The 19,366-nt window shown below is 40.9% G+C and overlaps 1 protein-coding gene across 1 annotated transcript; it reads right to left on the reverse strand.

Moving 5' to 3' along the window:
- Window positions 1–528: 528 nt before the first annotated feature.
- On the reverse strand, window positions 529–18,998 carry LOC111147137 (solute carrier family 10 member 2). The gene is made up of 6 exons (XM_022503040.1): window positions 18,395–18,998; window positions 11,563–11,681; window positions 7,265–7,353; window positions 5,969–6,144; window positions 3,465–3,622; window positions 529–843 (listed from the first exon to the last, which is right to left on the reverse strand). The coding sequence occupies exons 1-6, from the start codon at window positions 18,769–18,771 to the stop codon at window positions 716–718; spliced, it is 1,047 nt and encodes a 348-aa protein (XP_022358748.1). The 5' UTR covers window positions 18,772–18,998; the 3' UTR covers window positions 529–715.
- Window positions 18,999–19,366: the final 368 nt, after the last annotated feature.

Below are 19,366 nucleotides of genomic sequence, written 5' to 3' on the forward strand. Positions count from 1 at the left end.
ACTAGGGGTGTCATTGGACTCCTGAGGCAAAGCAACCCATGTATAAGGTCCCTGATGAGTATGGGCCTGATTCTAATTTGGTGATTGAATTCTATTTAGTAATTCTTTTCTCTTATTTTTGCTTTTGGGCTGTCCCTGGAGAAGACTGACTTTTTTTTTTTTTTTTTTTTAAATACGGGAAGTCAGGTATTTGTCCATGTTACATTACAAAGTTATATAAATAAATAGGTTACAACATTTTCAAAGTAGTAATTAATATGTCGGCGGAAGATGTTCATTTCAATCTTTTTACAATCATAAATACTGAAGAAAATCTTGATCATTTTATAATAATAACAACAATTCATTGCATCTATATTAAGATACGAAAGGTCAGGTTACGAGATTCTAGTTAAGAATCTGTTCAGGAGTTAGGACGTTCTCAGTGTTACCAATGTCAGTTTTAGCCGGAGGTCCGAGGATATTTCTTGGGCATATTTCAAAGACCGTATATATATATGTATATATATATATATATATATATATATATATATAAATATTTGTCACATTAAGGATTTGGACCACCAGTCACTCGGTACCAAAACCAATGTATGGATTCAACTGGAGTTTAAATTTTCACTTTAACTTTTTCCTGCCAAATATCTCATCAAAACAAATAAATCTTGTTAACAGAAGCATGTACTTTTAGAATTCTTCTCTTTTGTCCAGTCGGTGTCTACCTTCCATCTGGTTGAAATCCTTCATTCACCTTATGGAGCGATGACCCGGAGACCATTTCATTGTCTTTGTTCTCTGAAAATTCCACATTATTTTTTCCATGACATTTCTTGTATGCCACATACACTAGAAAGTAATACACAGGAGGTTAGTGGAGTTTCATAACAATTAGCTGCAAGCTTTTTTTGGGCAGTGATTACAATCTGTGGCTCAAAATCAGCTTGCACTTTCTGTAGGATGCATGCTGCTTAGAGAAAGTGGAAGACGTTCTTTAATTCCGCAGCCAGCCGTGGTGGGAAGGATGGTTATATTTCCTAGCAAGGGGAGGTGAGCAGTGTGTGTGTGTATACACATGCAACATGCCCATGAATGGGGTGGTGGAAAGGGGTGAATCAGCCCATGTGGTTGCAATTTTGAGCCATATTTTCTATATAAGTTTTATCTGTAATAAGAGTACTATTTTTAAAACTACACAGTTGATTTTTCTTCTACTTCTCAATTAGTTCCAAAGTCAACAGAGTGAGAGAAAGTATTATTTATAGGAACTTCACACTTAAAATAGATATAATAATATTGTCTATCTCAGAGGGTAATTGTGAATCTTCAAAAAAAATAATATAGTAAGATGCCTAGTATGGCCCTGGGAGAGTAGTTACTGCTCAGGAAATGTTACCTCTCATGATACACAGCTGAGAGAGACAAGGATCTGCTTCAAAGATCTTAATATGTCACGATCCATGTCTCCTTATTGGTCCCTTTAGCAATATATTAATTTTGAAGCCACTGAGCTATTGAGTCTATTGAACTGAGCTTGTGGTTAATTAAAATAGTCCAGCAGTTTTATTATAAATTGTTTTCAGCTGGGACTTCTTCAACACACACCACCTATTTTTTTTTTTTAAAGATTTTATTTATTTATTTGACAGACAGAGATCACAAGTAGACAGAGAGGCAGGCAGAGAGAGAAGGGGGAAAGCAGGCTCCCTGTGAGCAGATATGCTGATGCGGGACTCGATCCCAGGACCCTGGGATCATGACCTGAGCCGAAAGCAGAGGCTTAACCCACTGAGCCACCCAGGCGCCCCACACACCACCTATTTTATTTAACCAAATTGTTTATTCTCTTCTTTCCTTCTTCCTTTTCTTCCCCTCTCTCTCTCCCTCCTTTCCTCCCCTTCCCCTTCCTTCCTTCTTTCCTTTCTTCCTTCCTTCCTCCCTCTATCCCTCCCTCCTTTCCTTGCTTCCCTTTGTTCTCTCCTTTCTTCAGTCCTTCCTCTCTTCCTCCCTCTGTCCCTTCCATTCCTCTTTTCCTTATTCCAGAAAAATTAAAGCTTCTAATCCTTTTACCAAAATATGTTTCCAGGCACTGCATGTAATTAATAATGATGACTTCCTCATCTTTATTTTTACTGATAAATATGTGGGGAAGTATAAGACCAATACCAGTACCTGCTTTCCCATCATTCCTTTGGTTTATTTATGAGTCTCTTTTGAGTTAGTTATTCAACTAGCAAATTCACTGAATTGTTCTATCAACCAGTCTGCTTTCTCTGGCTTTCTAGTAGACATCATTAGCTAATTATTTGGAAAAATCTCAAGGTGTACCAAATTGGGTGTATGTCTATCATATATGACAACAAGGTAATTAGACCATGGACCCCTGTCTCCTGTGTGAGTGATAGATCAGTGGAAAGTTTCGAATGGATCCGGAGAGTCTTATATGAGAAGGAAAACTCTTCTTTGAGAATAGTGTTCTGGACAGTAGCACAGAGAAGAGTTAGTGCCCACGGGCAAGTGCAATACCTATTGGAGTGAACAAAGCCAAACCAGACACAAACAACACTGGACCACTGGGCATTCTACAACTTAACACTGCCATTATTTGTGTCTTTCACCTTCACTATATAACCCTCCTTAAAAATCAATGAGCTTAAGGTATCAGTCTCTTTATTTAGAAAAAAAAGCAGAGTTGAAAAATAGAGGTTAAACATATCAGTCCCTGGAGAACAAAATGCAAGGCAAGCTTTAACTAGGTGAAGGCCAGCAGGTGGCAGGTGCTGAGGACTAGAGCTGGAAGCTACGGTAGAGGAAAATGAACAACCAGGTTAGTTATCCCTAGGACTTGAAATAAGGATGTGTTTGCTTTGACTGTTTCAATTATATGGACATTACGCAGTGTAGGCACACATGAACATGCACACATATCTGTCTTCCAGTATAACTTAGCCTGATAGATATCCCTTGTATACCATTGTTTTGGATAAATAGCCTATATTTACAAAGCATATCAAGATGATGATCTGGAAAAAATGCCCAGCTTGGGGTTTCTGGAAGCATGTAGAAAGACACACAATAAAATTCTCCTAACAGGTTAATATGTCTCCCTAATTATTGAGAAAAGGAAAGCTGATGGAGAGAATTGACTTCTATTACTTATCATTTAAAAGTAATAACTGTATAGAGTATATAAATGTAAAAATACATAAATATATAAAATATATAAAAATAAATAAATACTCTTTACTAGAACCTTCTGATAAAATTGCAATCTTCTTGGGACGTCATGGTAACATAGGTGGCTTTTCCCATCCATTTTTTTTTTTTTTTTTACGACCAGAAGAAGGGAGTTTAACTTATGTCATCCACTGCCACAAAATATTATTTAAAAAAAAAATGCCATGTTAGCCCCCTGAGGCTTTCTCAAAGAGGAACATCATCAGCAACACGTGATTCGCATTACTCCTTACTTCCTAGGAATATTGCTGCGAAGGCAAGCTGGAAGATGCTGTAGATGAGCGGGAAGGTAAACACGACGTTGAGTTCCTCCTGGGTGAAGGAGAGCTGCACGATGGTGGAGCACAGCTGAGTGTTCTGCATCCCTGTTTCCAAAGCAACTGTCCGGCACCTATGAGACGCGTTAAGAGGAGTTACCCTTTTGTTGTCAGTAGTTTTTACTTTGTTATTGAATAATGCTGGAAGCAGATATAATGTGGGAGCGCCTGGGTGGCTCCATTGGTTAAGCCCCCAACTCTTGATTTCAGTTCAGGTCATGATCTCAGGGTCGGACATTGAGCCCCATAGGGCTCCGTGCTGGTTGTGGAGACTGCTGGAGATTCTCTCCCTCTTTCTCTGTTCCTGCCCCTCTTTCCACTTTGCACACTTGAGTGTGTGCTCTCTCTCTCTCTCAAAAAAAAGCAGACATAATGAGAACAAGTACATATATGTGTATATATTCATACCTGCTTTAAATGTATATATTTATTCAACATGTACTTTTACTTAAGCTACGTAGATATATAACTTCTTAATACTTCTTAATATATATTATTATATACTATATAAATATTCTCTCTATATACATAGATAATATCTGGTCCTAGTTACAATTTCTTCTTTTTAAAGATTTACCCTTCCTTTTGACAGAGAGAGAGACTGTGCATGAGGGTGGGTGGGAGAGAGGCAGAAGGAGAGGGAGACAAGCAGACTTCCTGCAGAGCAGGAATCCCCATGTGGGCTTGATCCCAGGATCCTGAGATCATGACCTGAACCGAAATCAAGAGTGGGATGTTTACCCAACGGAGCCACCCAACTGTGCCAACCCTACTCACCTTTTATGATTGTTATGATATTGAGAAAATGGATATAAAACTCTACAAAAGTTAAAAAAGCATATGCAAATAAAACCATTCTTGTTACTGTTTTCTCATTAAAAAAAAATTTAAAGATAATTTTTTTTTGTCCAGACAAACAAAGAACACCAACTCGCTTATTTAGTCCCCTGAGCAGTGGAATAGATCTATATTTGTGTCTATATATTATATATCTGTGTGTATCTTTGTATCTGTATATATGTGTGTATATGTATGTATATATACTTATATATAAAGACTATTTATATTATGGCATAATCTTTATTAGTAGGTAATATATTCAATATAAATAAAATTACATTTTGAATAATACATATACATTTAAAGCAGACATTTATAAATTAAAAATACAGATATGAAAAGAGCAGGATCATTTATATTAGTGTTCCATAAATTCAAAGTGGGCTCATTTCACTCTTTTCGATTATGTCCTTGGTAACTGTGCAGAGCACAGAGCAGGAGCTGAGAAAACACTCAAGATAGAGTATTTGTTAGAGTTCTTTCAGTTTTAAGTTGGAATTGTTTTTCTGACTAAATCTTGATTAAAAAAAAAAAAGTTTACCAGGTAGATGTTATTGCCCCATTCTGCAGATGAGAACAGTCAGAGGAAGAGTGAGTGCCTGTCCTGAGGTCCCAAGGTCAGTAACTGGTAGGCCCAGGTCAGCTTGACGACATATATGTAACACTCTCTACTACCCAGTGCTGCTCATCTCCCAACCTCATACATGCTCCGGCGCTGACACCTGCTTTTTTTTTCGCCCCATGGATTCAGATGGGCTGGTAGGAGAGGAAAGGTTTCTACTTGGGACCAGACTCATACATGCTAACCCCAGTTCTAACATCAGTGCCTTGGGATGATGAGTACATCCTGCCGCTGGCTGGAGGAGCCCTTGTGAGTGACAAGGCCAGCCTGAGTGCTTTTGCTGAAGTTACTCTGTTTGGAAAATAAGAGTGTGAGACATTGAAAGGGTCAATCCGCATTGTGTGGGGAATGGTCCCCAAGCATTTGAGCAACAGAGAGGCTGTCAGTATTTTCTTTCTGGGGGGCTTATATAACTTAGAAATGAATGATTCTATATCATGACATATTCGGAAATGGGGTGAATGTTATTAAGGGTGAAAATTTTGAATTTTTATCAGTATTTACAGCTGTATGGGTTGAATTGTTTCCTCCCAAATGGATATGCTGAAGTCCTAATGCCCAGGACCTCAGAATGTGGACTTATTTGGAAATATAGTTATCACAGATATGCTTAGTTAAGGTAAAGTAATTAGGGTGGGCCCTAATCCAGTATAACTGGTGTCCTCATCATAAGGGGACATTTGAATACAGAAACATTCATAGAAGAAAGACAATGTGAAAACAGCCATCTATAAGCCAAGGAGACAGGCCTGGGACAGATTCCCCCTCACAGCCCTCAGAAGGAACCATCCTTCTGACTTGCTGATCTTTGGACTTCTGACCTCCAATACTAAGTGAAAATAGACTTCTGTTGTTTAAACCACCCTGTCTGGTGTACTTCCTTACAGCAGCCCTGACAAATGCATACTACAACTCTTACAGAAGAAAACTTCCAGTCTGATTTACCAAAACACCATACCTGTGCCAGGGTTGACCAGATATTCTAGCCAGTAAAAACCCTAGAGAGTATCCGGCCAAAGGAAATAGCGTTCCTATGATCCACAGTTTGGGAGCGATGATCCAGGCACTCTGGTATAGGATTCCTCCAACGACAGCTATGAGCACAATAAGGATTGCACCTGTGATGGACCCGATCTGGAAGTAAGACACAAGCAGACCCAACAGCTGAGACAGTGAAGTTGTGCTGTGTATTCCCCTCCTGATGACTGTGGTCAGATTACCAGAAACTGCGGTGTTTGTCCTATGTTCTCATTTTTTAGAAAATAGCAAGACCTCTAATGTCCATGCTCCATTAGCCTGAAGAAGATGTTCTAGCTTGGAAATTATCCTTCTTGGAGAGGAAGAAAGCCAAGTCAGCAAGAACTGGAAGACCTGGCCTCCAGATTCAACTCCTCCTGCTCTCCTTCCTTTGGTAAGTCACACAACTTCTACTAGTCCTGCTTTCTTCATCTGTAACTGAAGATAAAATGTTGCCCTAGATACTTTTCATGATGATGATAGTGAGAAAAGGGATATAAAACTCTACAAAACTTAAAAAATCATATGCAAACAAACTACTGTTATTCTGTTTTCTCCTTTTCACATTAAAAAAATTGAGATTATATATATATATATATATATATATATATTTTTTTTTTTTTTTTTTTTTTGGTCCAGAGGAACAAGGAACACTGGCTAGCTTATTTTGTCTCCTGATCAATGGGATATATGTATGCCTGCATCTACATCTATCTATCTATACCTTTATCTGTATTAATATCTGGATATTTATATCCTCTGTGTCTTTATCTTATCCATATCCATCTCACCTAGGTAGAATACAGCTGGTGAAGGGGAATGCATGGTTACTGATTACTAATGGGTACTAACATCTACCAGTTGCCAGGTGCTGAACTGGCCATATGGATTCAGAGATAAGAAACAGATGATCTATTTTCAAACAGCTCTCTTGGTCTATTTTATAATACAGACCCACAGAACAGAGATCAGAGCCAAGTGCCATGGGAGTACAAGGTAGAGTAAAAGCAGGAGGCAGTGTTTGAGTTGAGTATCTCAAAGTGGGCATAGTATTCTGCCCTGTAGTGGGATCAGGAAGGGCGTTCTAGAAGAGTGGATGGCATATCTAACAACATCAAGTCCCCCTAGATGGAGGATTATAATATAATGAGAAAACTGATTCAGAATTCACCAGAACTAATTTGGAATTCACACTGTGGAGCATTTGATTTTCCAACCTATGGCATGGGACACTTACCTTAAGTATGATCTTGGCTTTATGGGGCCATTTGTGATTAACAAACATTCCAATGGAAACAGGAACAACAAGAGCGACCAAAGATGTACCTAAATATGACAGAAGCGACATTTCATCAGCAGAACACAGAGCACAGGACAGAGGAAAAGAAAAGAGTAGCAGCTTGAAGAAATCTTGGTCGGTCTCCCTTCTTGAACACCCAAAACAGACTCAAGCAAAACAACAATAAACTCTCCATCTTTACCCACTTCAGTAAATAATTTCATACTGCTGATACAGCCTTGGTAATAGGGATGATATAAATCCTTTTTGGTGCTCTTTATACTGACACTTTTTTAGTTTCAATTTATTGGAATCTTGGCTTCTTTGCTCTTCGGATCTTTATATCTTAGGAAAAACACCTCTTTAAACTTTGTGTATATGTTGATGTTTGTGGGGGTACACACAGATATCATACATCCCCCTGTTACTTCCTCATAGTAGAGATAAAACAAAAAGTTCAAAATTCTCCAGGCATTCCATGGGCTAATGACTTCTGGCTCAGACTGAGCTCGGTTATTCAAATCTACGGCAGAGAGGTGAGAGAAGAGGTTGAAAAAGTGTGCTTTAAATTTTCTGTGAGATAATATATTTGGCGACCTCTCAAGTAATTATAATTCTTTGCAGAAACGTGCTCACCCAGCCAGATAAAAGAGTCGTACTTCAATTTCTCTGTGTTAAATTTACTGCTGTTCCCATGACATGTGGTTTGTTCCTCCATGTTACTTAACACTCATTGGTCCAATCACTGCTTTTATATAATATAGTACCAACAACTTCGAACTTCTGATGGGCTGTTTCTTTTTCAAATATCTTTTTAAAGCAGTAGGGGAAAGTGAAATTGAATAACGAAATTTCGAAAGTGGTTTTTACTTAGCATTGGAGTAGATTCAATGAGGACTGGAAAATGGATTCTAGATTTCAGGGCTGTAAATATGAATTTAAAATGAACACAACAGTGATGAAAACATAATTTCTTTGTAGCCTTCTGGTCTTCCTGGCAATATAAAGGTCAGCAGTTACTTTTTCCCAGAAATTACTCAAAGGGATTAAGTCATGGCCAGGAGTACCTACAGCAGGAAAAAAGAAAGATGGGAGGACAGGATGGGAGAAAATGGTGGAACACAGGGTATGGAAAAGAGTTGTTGATAAACAGGCTGGTGAGAGCTCCCAGAAAAATCCCCTTTGGGAGGAAGGAGACTTCCTCCCTGGGGTGTCCAGACTATTCTCCAAATTGTGTGAAGTTTGTAGGCCTTAAATGAAAACCATCTTGATATGCATTGATTATAGTGTGGTAACTTAAATTGGTGCAAATGCTGTGCTTGGAATGTCAGTGTGGTTAGGTTTGGGTACTGTATACTCTAAATGTGTTGGCTCTGTGAGGGGAAGGACCCTCTCCCCCTGCCTCACCATGGTCGGGCCCCTCATGCTGAGTCTTTATGTCCTCCCTAAGGCTATAGGATCTCCAGCCCAAGACTATAGGATAAGCCTGCAAGCAGGACCACCTGCCAAATCATGTTTCCTCTCACCAGAGGCGGCCATGGACAGTTTTCCCGGACTAGAAGTTGACTGGAAAAGACACTCTTTGCCCTTCCTTGCACTCGGAGTGTGCGGCTCCCACCTGAAGAGGTGGGTTGGTGTGACTCTTGTCTCCCCAGTGGGGTAAAGATCCTCTGTTCTTCTCAGGGCTGTTTTCCCTCTTCTTTAAGCGCCCGCACCACCCCACCCCACCCCCGCCCCGTGTCAAAGGCCTGTTCAGTTAGACCGGAAAGCACAGCTTGCGGTTGCACCACCTGAACCATAATTTGGCCTTGATCGAGCTCACAGAGCACATATAGGAGGAAGGAAAGGTGGATAAAAGCGAGAGGCGGACAGTCACAGTGGGGTCGTGGAGCCAGGTTGGCTCAGAGTGGAACCCTACAGACCGTGGGAGGGTGCAAACCGCCCAACCCCTCTGCGCTCTGATTTCCCCGTTTGTGAAGTGGGTAGAATTACGTCTAGCTTCCGCTGCTGCTGTGGGAATTAGGTGATGAGGCAGGTGCGCAGTGCACAGTGCACGGCGCTGGACACCATCCAAGAGACCGCGGAGTGGGAGGCAGGAATGGCAACCGGTGGCAGCTCTTTTCAGTGGGGCCAACTGTGGGGTCGCCCTCCTGCACCTCCACGTGCCCATGGGAGGGCTCAGCGAGGGTGTTTTCCCTTCAGAGCGAGTGGACATCGTGGGGAGCCTGGGTTTGGGGTCCTGCCCACAGACAGCATGCGCGGCCCAGGGGCACTTCCAGCTCCCTGCTCATCTGGGACAAATGAAACCTTTACCTCGGGCCTTAGCTCCCTTCTCTAGAAAGTGTTGAGAACAACTTGTGAAGTAATCAGGTTGCTTGTTTTCTTAAAGGTCTAGACAAAGCAATAGCAGGAAGGTTAAGTTGGAAAACAAGCCTGGGCAAAATGGTGAATAAGCAGAGTTAATATTTTTGTTTCTTCAAATTCATTATTATTATTATTATTTTAATATTTTCCTCTTCTTTTCTCTTTTTTTTCCTATTTTCTTTTCTTTTTGCCCTGACCTCTTTTCTGATGACTTTTACCTCCACTGAGATGCTAATTACTCTTTTTTATGTTCTCTTTCTTTCAAAATTTCACATTAAAGGGTGTGGTATAAGTCATTCATACTATATTTCAAATTATTCAATATTACCATGGAATGTTTTCCAGATGGGAATGGATATCTAGAGGAGAATATTTTAAAGCTTAAAGTAGTTTTTTAAAAGATTTTATTTATTTATTTGACACAGAGAGACACATATTTATATATTTGACAGAGGGAGACACAGTGAGAGAGGGAACATGAGCAGGGGGAATGAGAGAGGGAGAAGCAGGCTTCCCACTGAGCAGACCCTGGGATCATCACCCCAGCTGAAGGCAGACGCTTAACTACTGAGCCACTCAGTCACCCCAAGCTTAAAGTATTTTTTAAAACAATAAGTAATACAGAATTAAACTCCTTACTCAGCAGACAGGTTCTTTGGGAGACCTACAATGCACACCATGCAAACAGTCTACATTGTTTGAGTTGAAGGAAGATGCTTTCCTGGGGAGTGGACTGAGAGTTAAGGACCGTGAGGCATAGGAGGTGATGATTCTGCAGGGTCACCCTAAAACCTGTTTGTGGGTGATTATGTCTGGTATGATGGAGTTGCCCAGATCAGTAAAAAGACCTTGTGCAGAGAAATCCCATATTGAGGAAGATATGCCAATACAGGTCGTCCCTGATTAGTATTTTCAAAGTTTGCTCAAATTCAGTTGTGTAGGCCCCAATCCCATTTTTATCATGGAAACAATCTTTTGTAGAAACAAAGGATTTTCGATACAGCTGTCCAGCTTCCCATGCCATCAGGAATTCCTTTACAAATATCCTTCTGAGTCATGACTTAGCTTCGCTTACACTAAGCTCCCTTCAGTGGACACCCACACCTCCCGAGGCAGCCGGTCAGCTGAATAATGACTATGCAGTGTGCCATGTACCTGGCGATATGTACTGTCTCACTTGTATCTCATCTTTTATGACTACAACTCTGTGGGAAATGCCTGGTTTGGGAGGGCTTGGGAAGTGGTTCATCTTACCCTTGATCCCATGTAACACAAACGACTTAATTTCCCACTGTCATCTGTTGTCCCAGAAACAGAAAAACAGCCCCTTTGGGGTGGGGGTAAACATCTGGGAGCAACATGAGTGGAGACAGGGTCATGACTAGCAGACTTGACTCCTGCGCTATGGTAAACACCAGTCACCTTTCCCTCTTCATAGTGGCTCGCAGTCAAGTGTTATCTACAGTATGTTTCATCTGGTAGTTTCCAAGTGCCACACTCCTGATTGCTTACTAGGTGCCCTAATTTCAAATCATTGGTAGATTTTTTTTTTATTTTAATATTTCTTTGATCTGAATGTCTGGGAGCAAACTCATGTTCCCACGAGCTAATTGTACTATGGGTTATGTAAAGGACAGAGCCTCTTGTGTCCCAGCCATCTTGGCTTCCTGAGGTTCAGCCAGCTAAGCCTTAAGTCAGCCCCTCTACCTGATGATTTCGATAGAGGAAAAGCAAGTTTTCCCGTGGGGTCAAGGTTTGGCATTTGGATTCTGTCAACTTGCACTGAAATGCGGCGTGAGTTGTAATGCAATCCCAATAGAGCCGGTGCAACCTGGGTCTGAGCCTGGCCTGAAGATAAACAGAATAGGAGGGGGTATTCATGACTTACTTACCTATGTTACTAAAGGGAATGACGATCGTCCCAGAGTTGACCCACATTTTGGTATAGATATAGAGGCACAGCGGCATCATTCCCAGGGCAAGCAGCGTGGAGCATGTGGTCATGCTGATGCTGAAAGGAAATGGGCAGGTTGATTCATCCACCTGGGCTTTCTAGGGGGAGAGCTTACTTCATGGTGCAATTTGGGATTAGGAAGTCTCACAAAAGGTGCTCTGACAGCAGCGGCATCTAGGCTGATGGAGATGGATACAGACATGTGCCCATCTCTGTGCAGGTCCCAGCCTTGGGCAAAATGCTGAGATCTGGATTTGTTTTTCTACTTTGTCTTGGGTCTTTCCTCCCTCCCCATGGGTTCTCAAGGATCAATCTCAAGGTTCTCAAGATAGTTAATGGCTGTTTTAATTTATTATTTAGGAAGGTGCAAAGTGCTTGGACACTCCACCGTTTGGAGTTCCCGTCAGAGAAGAGCAAACACATCTATACCAGCCAAGACTTTAGGGGCTTTGCTGTGTCTGTCTGTACTGAGACGAGTTGGGTCTCCCTGGACCTTTGGAGGAGAACACATACCCAAGAGAGGGAGCCTCAGTGTCTTTTTTGAAAGCAGACAGATTATTTTCCCAATGCCTGTGGCTTGAGAAAGAAAGAGGAAGCCGAGCGGGCAGGGGAGGCCTGGATTCTATTTTCCACTAAGAAATTTACCAAACGTGTGTCCAGAAAAACCAGGATTTGGTACTGTTCCTCCTGAGAGCATCTGTGTTTCAGTGAGTGGACCTGGCTTGGTCAGCGGACTTTGGCTTTTGACATGGAAGAATTCATGGAATGGTGCTATTTTCAGCAATGTGACAGTGAACGGAAGAGAGGTTTTTGGGCAGTGGGTCTTCCTGGTCCTGTCTAAGGGCCATGAGCCCAGAGGCACATTCTCTTCCTGGGATACTGAGCTGTTAAATGTCTGGGCCAGACATTAAAGCCAGACACTGGCTGGGTTGGAAGCAGGCGTGGCCACTTAACTACACAAGTACTATATTCTTTGGGTAATTTACTTGACTTCCTTTTGCCAGCTTCCTTATCTGTGAAATGAAGATAAAATTGTCGCCACCTCATAGGCTGTAAGGACTAATGACCCAATGAGTCCAGTACTTAGAGTAATGCAAGGCTTTTATTAAAATTCAGTTACTGTGTAGCCATCCAGCCATTGTGTGTATGCATGTGTGTGCGTGTGCATGTGTGTGTGTTTGCGTGTGTGTGGGTGGGGAGGGGGCTTCTGGCATAATACAGAATCAGGAAACTGGAGAAATTTTTCTGAAAGTTCTTTCTCCAAAAGTTGTAGCATTGGAGACTATCAGAGTAGTAATTTCTTAAAGGTATTATATGTGGACTTAAAGGAAAATGTGAAATTATTTATATCACCTGTGCCCTCCCATTCCCCTGCCCTCCACAAACACCAACAACCACACTACACAAGTGTTAAGGGAAACAGCTGGAGGTAAGGAATTTCATTTTAACGTATGAAGCAGTTTTGGCACGAAAATAAGCGTTGTGGCAATAATTTTATCAGGGGCTTAACTTCCTTAATAACCATTAAAAAAAAAACCAGATGATCTCACTTAAAATGTGTTTAAAGATTTTAGGAAAAAAAAATACTTGTCTTAGTGCAGCTAAAATAATATAACACCAACCAGTGCTAAGGATGTACGTAAAACATTTCCAAGAAGTTCCATCTATTTATTGTGACAGGTTAACTTAATTGAGATACAAAAAAGGGATGCTAAGGCAGAATCCAAAACCAGAATAATACTTTTCAGGAACAGTCCTACTTATCATTAAAATACTGGAGTTTATAAACTCTCTCCTTTCCTTTGACATTATCTTTCTTATTTTTATTTACTTATTTTTTAAAGATTTTGTTTATGACAGAGAGAAACACAGCAAGAGAGAGAACACAAGCAGGGGTAGTGAGAGAGGGAGAAGCAGGCTTCCCGTGGCGCAGGAAGCCTGAAGCAGGCTTGATCCCAGGATCCTGGGGTCATGACCTGAGCCAAAGGCAGATGCTTAACGACTGAGCCACCCAGGAGCCCTCTTTTTTATCTTTTATTTAAAAAACAAATTAGAATGGATTTAAGGTTATGGCCATAATGAAGTCACTTTTATTTCAGCAAGTCTGGTGTACTTTCCAGAGTGAAGAGGACAGGAGAGGGGTGCACGAAAGAAAGTGTTTTCTACCTGGATCGTAGAGCAAAAAGGTGGCCAAGAATTTTTGTTTTAAACTATGAGAACAGCATTTCAAAGGAAGTCTGTTTCTTTCTTTGTTTTTTCTTTCAAATTTCTTTGGGAAAGCTTCAATTTTGAATTATTGCTAAGACAATTTATGAAGTTGTATCATGGTTTTGAGTTTGGCAAGAATAGTTTCTTAAAGAACATGAGAAAGGACAAGTCAACAGTTGGAGAAGGGAATGGTCTAGCTTTAGTGGGCCACATTGACCGTGAGGCATTGCAGAGGTATAGGAGACTAGATGGCCCAGAAGTTGATGCCATTTAAACTAATATGAGAACAATATCAAGCCACTCAAAATGAGATGAAAAACAATTCATAGGTAATAGTTTTAGGGAGCAATATAGGGGAATAGATTAGCAAAAGAAAATCATTTTACTTGAATGAAATCTGAAATTTTATAAGAAGCATAGGTGTCAATGTAGAAATACTACCATGAATTTTTTTTGGAATGAGGAAAAACATAAGAAAAGCAAAAATATCTCTTGTCTTTAATTTTTGGGTTTAGCTCTATTAAAGGATTTCTTTTTAGAAATAAAAACATTAAATGAGAATTCAGTAAATGTTGAGAAATTTGGTGACATTAGTGATGAGGAATGCCAAGACTGTTATCATATTAGAAGTGAAACACCAAATTTGAAAGATCAAAGTGTATACAGATAGTGCTAGATATTGGGAATGTGGTAAGATTTAGAAACAATGTTGAACAAAGGTTAAGAGTCTGGGTAGGGATAACTGGATAAGTCTGGATCCAAATTATAATTTTGACATGTACTGCCTTTGTGACTTTGGTGAAGGTTATGAGCCTTAATTTTATCATCTGTCAAAGGCAGAAAATCATAGTATTATCTCAAGAGGATTATCTTGAGGGTTGAGTACACCAATGTATATGGAATACTGGTACTGTGCATGACTCCTAACAGTGCCTGGTCAATGCTAGCTAGTAAAATAAAAATAAATACTACATGAGAGAAATAAAGTTTGGTTACTTATCAGGAAAAACAGAAAAAGTCGAATACTCTTAGGTTAGCTCTTAGAGTAGAGAGGAGCTGGACATCTATGTGGTTTCAATAGGAGAGATTGCTTCACATTTATGATAAGCCAGAAATGTGGGGATCTTGGAACAACTGAATTAACCATGAAAACTGATCTGGAAGATGAAAAAATGCAACAGTCTTTAGCCAGAGAACAAAGGACGTGGAAGAAAAATCTAGACAGTATTAATATTAGAAAATAGCTAAAGGGAACGTAGCTAACAGATGGCAGTGAAGGAATTGGGGGCAGTGGAAGAAAGGACGCATGAGCAGGGATTCCCCAAAGATGAAGTCAAAAAAGGGAAAATAAGAGGAAAAATTCCTTGCATGGTGTGGCTGAGGTCATTGCTGAGAAAGGAGGCTTGAAAATGGGGGATCTCTGTGAATACAGCAGGCACAAAGGAGGCAGACCTCTCTGTGTCTCCTGAACTCTGGGTCCTGCCCCCAGCAGATTCACCTGAAAATGTCACCTTCATTTCTCCCAGAAACATTTTGCGCATAGGATACCCACAGCCCAGCTAGAACTGGTGAAAATACCTGTATGCTAATCAGATTCTTGCAACAATATTCTAGGCTGGAGAGATCTGAGAAGGAGCTGAAATATCACTTGCTCTATTTCAATGAGTGCGGTCCATAATTTCGTTAGGGATGGCCGTCTGCTTTTGCTGTTGTTGTGTTGTTGATGTTTATTCTTTTTCACTACAGATTGCAAAATGTAATGGTGTCCTAGGTTCAGATGAGGAGGGATGTGGAGGAGAGGAGGAAACAAGGGTGTGAAGAGGGGACAATGGGGTGACGGGGGATGGGAGTGGAAGTGAGAGGGGGAATAGGGTGAGGGGTGATGGGATTGGGGGTGAGAGGCTCTGGGGGGAGATGATTTGGTTTCTTTTCCCAGAAACCACAACCAGGAAAGTTGATATAGATGGAGTAGTTTTGCGGCACTGTGTGGTATCTGTCCGAGCAACTAGTAGGCAGTACAGATACCTGTTGGTCTAAACAATCCTATCTTGGCCGCCATTGCCGGAGTTCCCAGTTTAAGTGGAGAAGGTGAAGTTCTCAGAGGACAGAATCGACTCCAAAAGAATGGAAGGTGTTGGAAAACTGTTTCCCAATAGCTGAGGTGATAATCTCTTAATTTGCTTTAAAGAAATATGTGAACAGTTTTTCCTTTAACATATACGATGCATAATGTCATCATCTTACATAGTGGCATTATTTAACTCCTTTCAATGATCATGAGCCATCATGATAGGCGTCATGATGTGCTCTGCTAAAATATAGCAATGTCCTCTGGATGGTTGTGTTTACAGAACCGTTGGGCTCTAGATGAAGTGATGCAGAGGCTGCTGTGCCTTGTGAGTTGCCTTCATTGCTTTGCAGGCATTTTTTGGTCTTCTCTCTTGAGGTCAGGCTTTCTGGGTCACTTGCTGCTGTGGGACATAGGCCTGCCGCTCTGGTGCCTCGTTCCCTGCTCCCGTCTCTTATTTTCACTTATTTCACTGCTGGGAAATAGCACGATAGAGCTCTAGGACTAGGAGATGAAGAAGGTCCTGTGTAAGGAACATTTGTTAGATTAAACTGGATTTATTTTGGCTGTGTAGAGTCTTTTCCTGGGTCTTGTTTGAGTTCTGGATAGGTGGAATTGTCGGCAAGGTGACTGCTGGCCTGGAGAGCCATTGGTGTTATTTTGTTATTGCAAGACAAGGGGGATCTGTGGAGTACACATTTTCTAGAACGAAAATTAAAAATTCCAGTGTCGTATGTCCCATTCAGGGATAATTCTGACTTGTTGCACCTTTCGTATACACTGATTCAGCTGGACGTTTTCTACTGAGGTTTCAAATTCTACTTTGGTTAGGTTTTTTAAAAAAATATTTTTATTTTTTTGAGGAATTGTTATATAAGGTAGATAGGATTACATAATCATCTGTTTCAAGACCAGTAAGATTTCCTTAAGACCACAGAAAAGTGTAAGTTGGAGCTTTTAGATTAGGTCCCTACAGTTTTAGCCTGCAGAAAGAAATCTGTTTCAACAGCCAAATAACCCAGCATCGTGCATACTTTTCCATCTTACAAAAACGATTACACATGTGGCATTATCTTGAGGTAGAAGACTCTCCCATTTTGCTCAAAAGTTACAAATATTATGTAAAAGCTGGTCAGCGGGTGTCAAAGTCCTATATTCAATTCAGGTCACTCCCCTTGCTGTAGTGGATGCTGGCTTTGAGAATTGTCACTTCTGTGTGCTCATGTCCAGAACAAACTAAGTTGAAGTCTAAAAGGACCTTATTGCTATGTGGTGGTTCACAGATTAACTAAACCTGAACAACAGTTGCCATCCTTTGTTCTTTACAGGACTTCCTTAGGGGGGAAAAAATCTCTTGCAAGGGGGATATGGTATTTCCTTAAGTGAAAAATATGTGAAGTGCAGACACATCGTTGTGTGGCTTTTCTGAAGCTTTGGGAGGATCAGCCCCAGCTGAGATGAGATGGCAGGCTCCCAGTTGCTCAGTAGGCACTGGATTAACATGGAATACAGTTTTACACTTTGCAGCGGTTACATTTCTATACTTTAAGCTTCTCTCTTCTGAGTAGAGTAGCTGGTGATTAACAGAGCTGATTACCTACCGTATAGTATTTAATAAGCACTCGTTACATTAACACCTGGCTGCTTTGCAGAAATGCATACCTTTCCCAGGAAATGAGGAATTGTCAGGGAAGGAAAAAGACATTTCTCTATTCAACTTAAAGCACTAACTTTCTTGGTCTCATCACATTAATGGTTCTTCTTACTTCCATTAGTTTTTTTTTTTCCCCCTCAGTGCTAGTTCAGACTGGCACGGGAAGAATTGGGCAAACACTGCAATTTAGGTTACTCTGTGGGAAGCAGAGAAACCATTTTCTGTTTATTTTATAGTAAGGTAAGCATAATTAAAAAAAAAAAGCTGCTGTAGGTTTTTTTTTTTTTTTTCTTTTCTTTCTTTAAATGCCAGCAGAATGAGGCAAATGTACAGATTCTTCCTTAGGTTTTATACCAGGAAAACGTTTCTTCAAAGATCTGGCTGGATTTGTGGAGTTGACCATTGTCTCAGCACAGATTCTACTGTTTAATGAACAATTTGATTTCGTGATTGCATTCGGAGCTTCTCATCACCACAGAGAAAAGCTGTTTTGTTTTGTTTTGCTGGTACCAACTAGGAAAACTTTCTCAGGTACATGTGTGGCTCAGAAAGAATCTCTTTTTTGAAAAACTTTGGATCTTTTCCCAAAGATAAATAGCAGTTATCCAAATGCCTGTGAGCTGAGTTAGATTAAAAAGCACAAGTACCAAGTATAACCCCCAAATTCCAACAGCTAAGCAGTTGTACAGGAAGGCGACTGAATCCATTTAGTCTCTTCTGTTTAATTCCTCAGTTGTACCCTAGTTCAGTGGCAGATCAGATGGACATCACAGAGCCATAGGCTTCTGAAAAGATTAATTCATAATATGATCACAGTATGCAGAGCTTTAGCTATCTTACCTCAAGTCCATGTCGCCATCAACCCAATAGGCCAAGATATTGGAGGCGGTTCCTCCGGGACAGCATCCCATGATGAGTACCACCACGGCTTGGAGGGGGAGGATGTCGAAGGCCACTGAGAGGATGAATCCTGTGAGGGGCATGATTCCGAACTGACAGAGGAAGCCGACACATATGCCCCACGGCCGCTTTATGTGTCCTAGGAATTTCTTGATTTCCACATTACATCCCATGGAGAACATCACCATAGCCAAGAGGACGGTCAAGACAGTACTCAGTACCACACTGAGAATGTCATTGAAGTTTTTCTTAGTTACCACACAGGACATGCCATTGCACACAGTTGCACTGGCCGGACAGCCCGTTGAATTATTCATTGCTGGATTTGCTGCTCAGATGGTCACACAAGTCCGCAGAAGCACCAATCTTCTGCTTCTCGCTAGGTAAATAATGCCTAACCCAACCACGTCAAACTTTTAAACCCTTCTTAAACATGTGTCACTTGATTTTCTCTTTCAGAAGCCACCTGGGAGGGGCAATAAAAGCAATAAATGCTAGTATGTCAGTTTTCAGAGGTAACATTACAACAAAGCACAAGTTATGAATCATACAGTTCCTGCCAAATTATTGGTCCGGTTGGAGAATTGTAATTAATCATTTATTGGCATGATAATGAACCATGCCGTAGAAAAAGAGCCGTGTTAATGTTTAATGCCGGGAAGGTTTGTTAAATAATGTCAGTTAAGTGACACTGAGAAACAACTCAGGAAATGACAGAACATTGGAGGGTTAAGCCAGTACCTTGTTCACTCACCGCTCTTTGAATGGGGGGTGGTGCTGGGTCCTGAAATGTTGAGTGTCCTATGCCAAGTTAAATTGCAAATTAGTGTCAGGCTCGGAATTGGGACCCAGACCTCCAGTTTCCACCCCCAAATCGTCTTCCTACCGTATCAATCAGTCTGCTCCTACCGG

Source organism: Enhydra lutris, unplaced genomic scaffold (genome assembly GCF_002288905.1).
Source record: "Enhydra lutris kenyoni isolate GAN:26980312 unplaced genomic scaffold, ASM228890v2 scaffoldscaffold15, whole genome shotgun sequence".
Classification (NCBI taxonomy): Eukaryota; Metazoa; Chordata; class Mammalia; order Carnivora; family Mustelidae; genus Enhydra; species Enhydra lutris.

Bases quoted from the DNA above. Each gene is read 5' to 3' on its own strand.
- LOC111147137 (XM_022503040.1), bottom strand. From the start codon at position 18,771: ATGAATAATTCAACGGGCTGTCCGGCCAGTGCAACTGTGTGCAATGGC. The intron at 11,682-18,394 runs GTAAGATAGCTA...ATTTCCTTTCAG, and splicing joins GATGGCGACATGGACTTGAG to CATCAGCATGACCACATGCT. The intron at 6,145-7,264 runs GTAAGTGTCCCA...TCTTACTTCCAG, and splicing joins AAGCCAAGATCATACTTAAG to ATCGGGTCCATCACAGGTGC.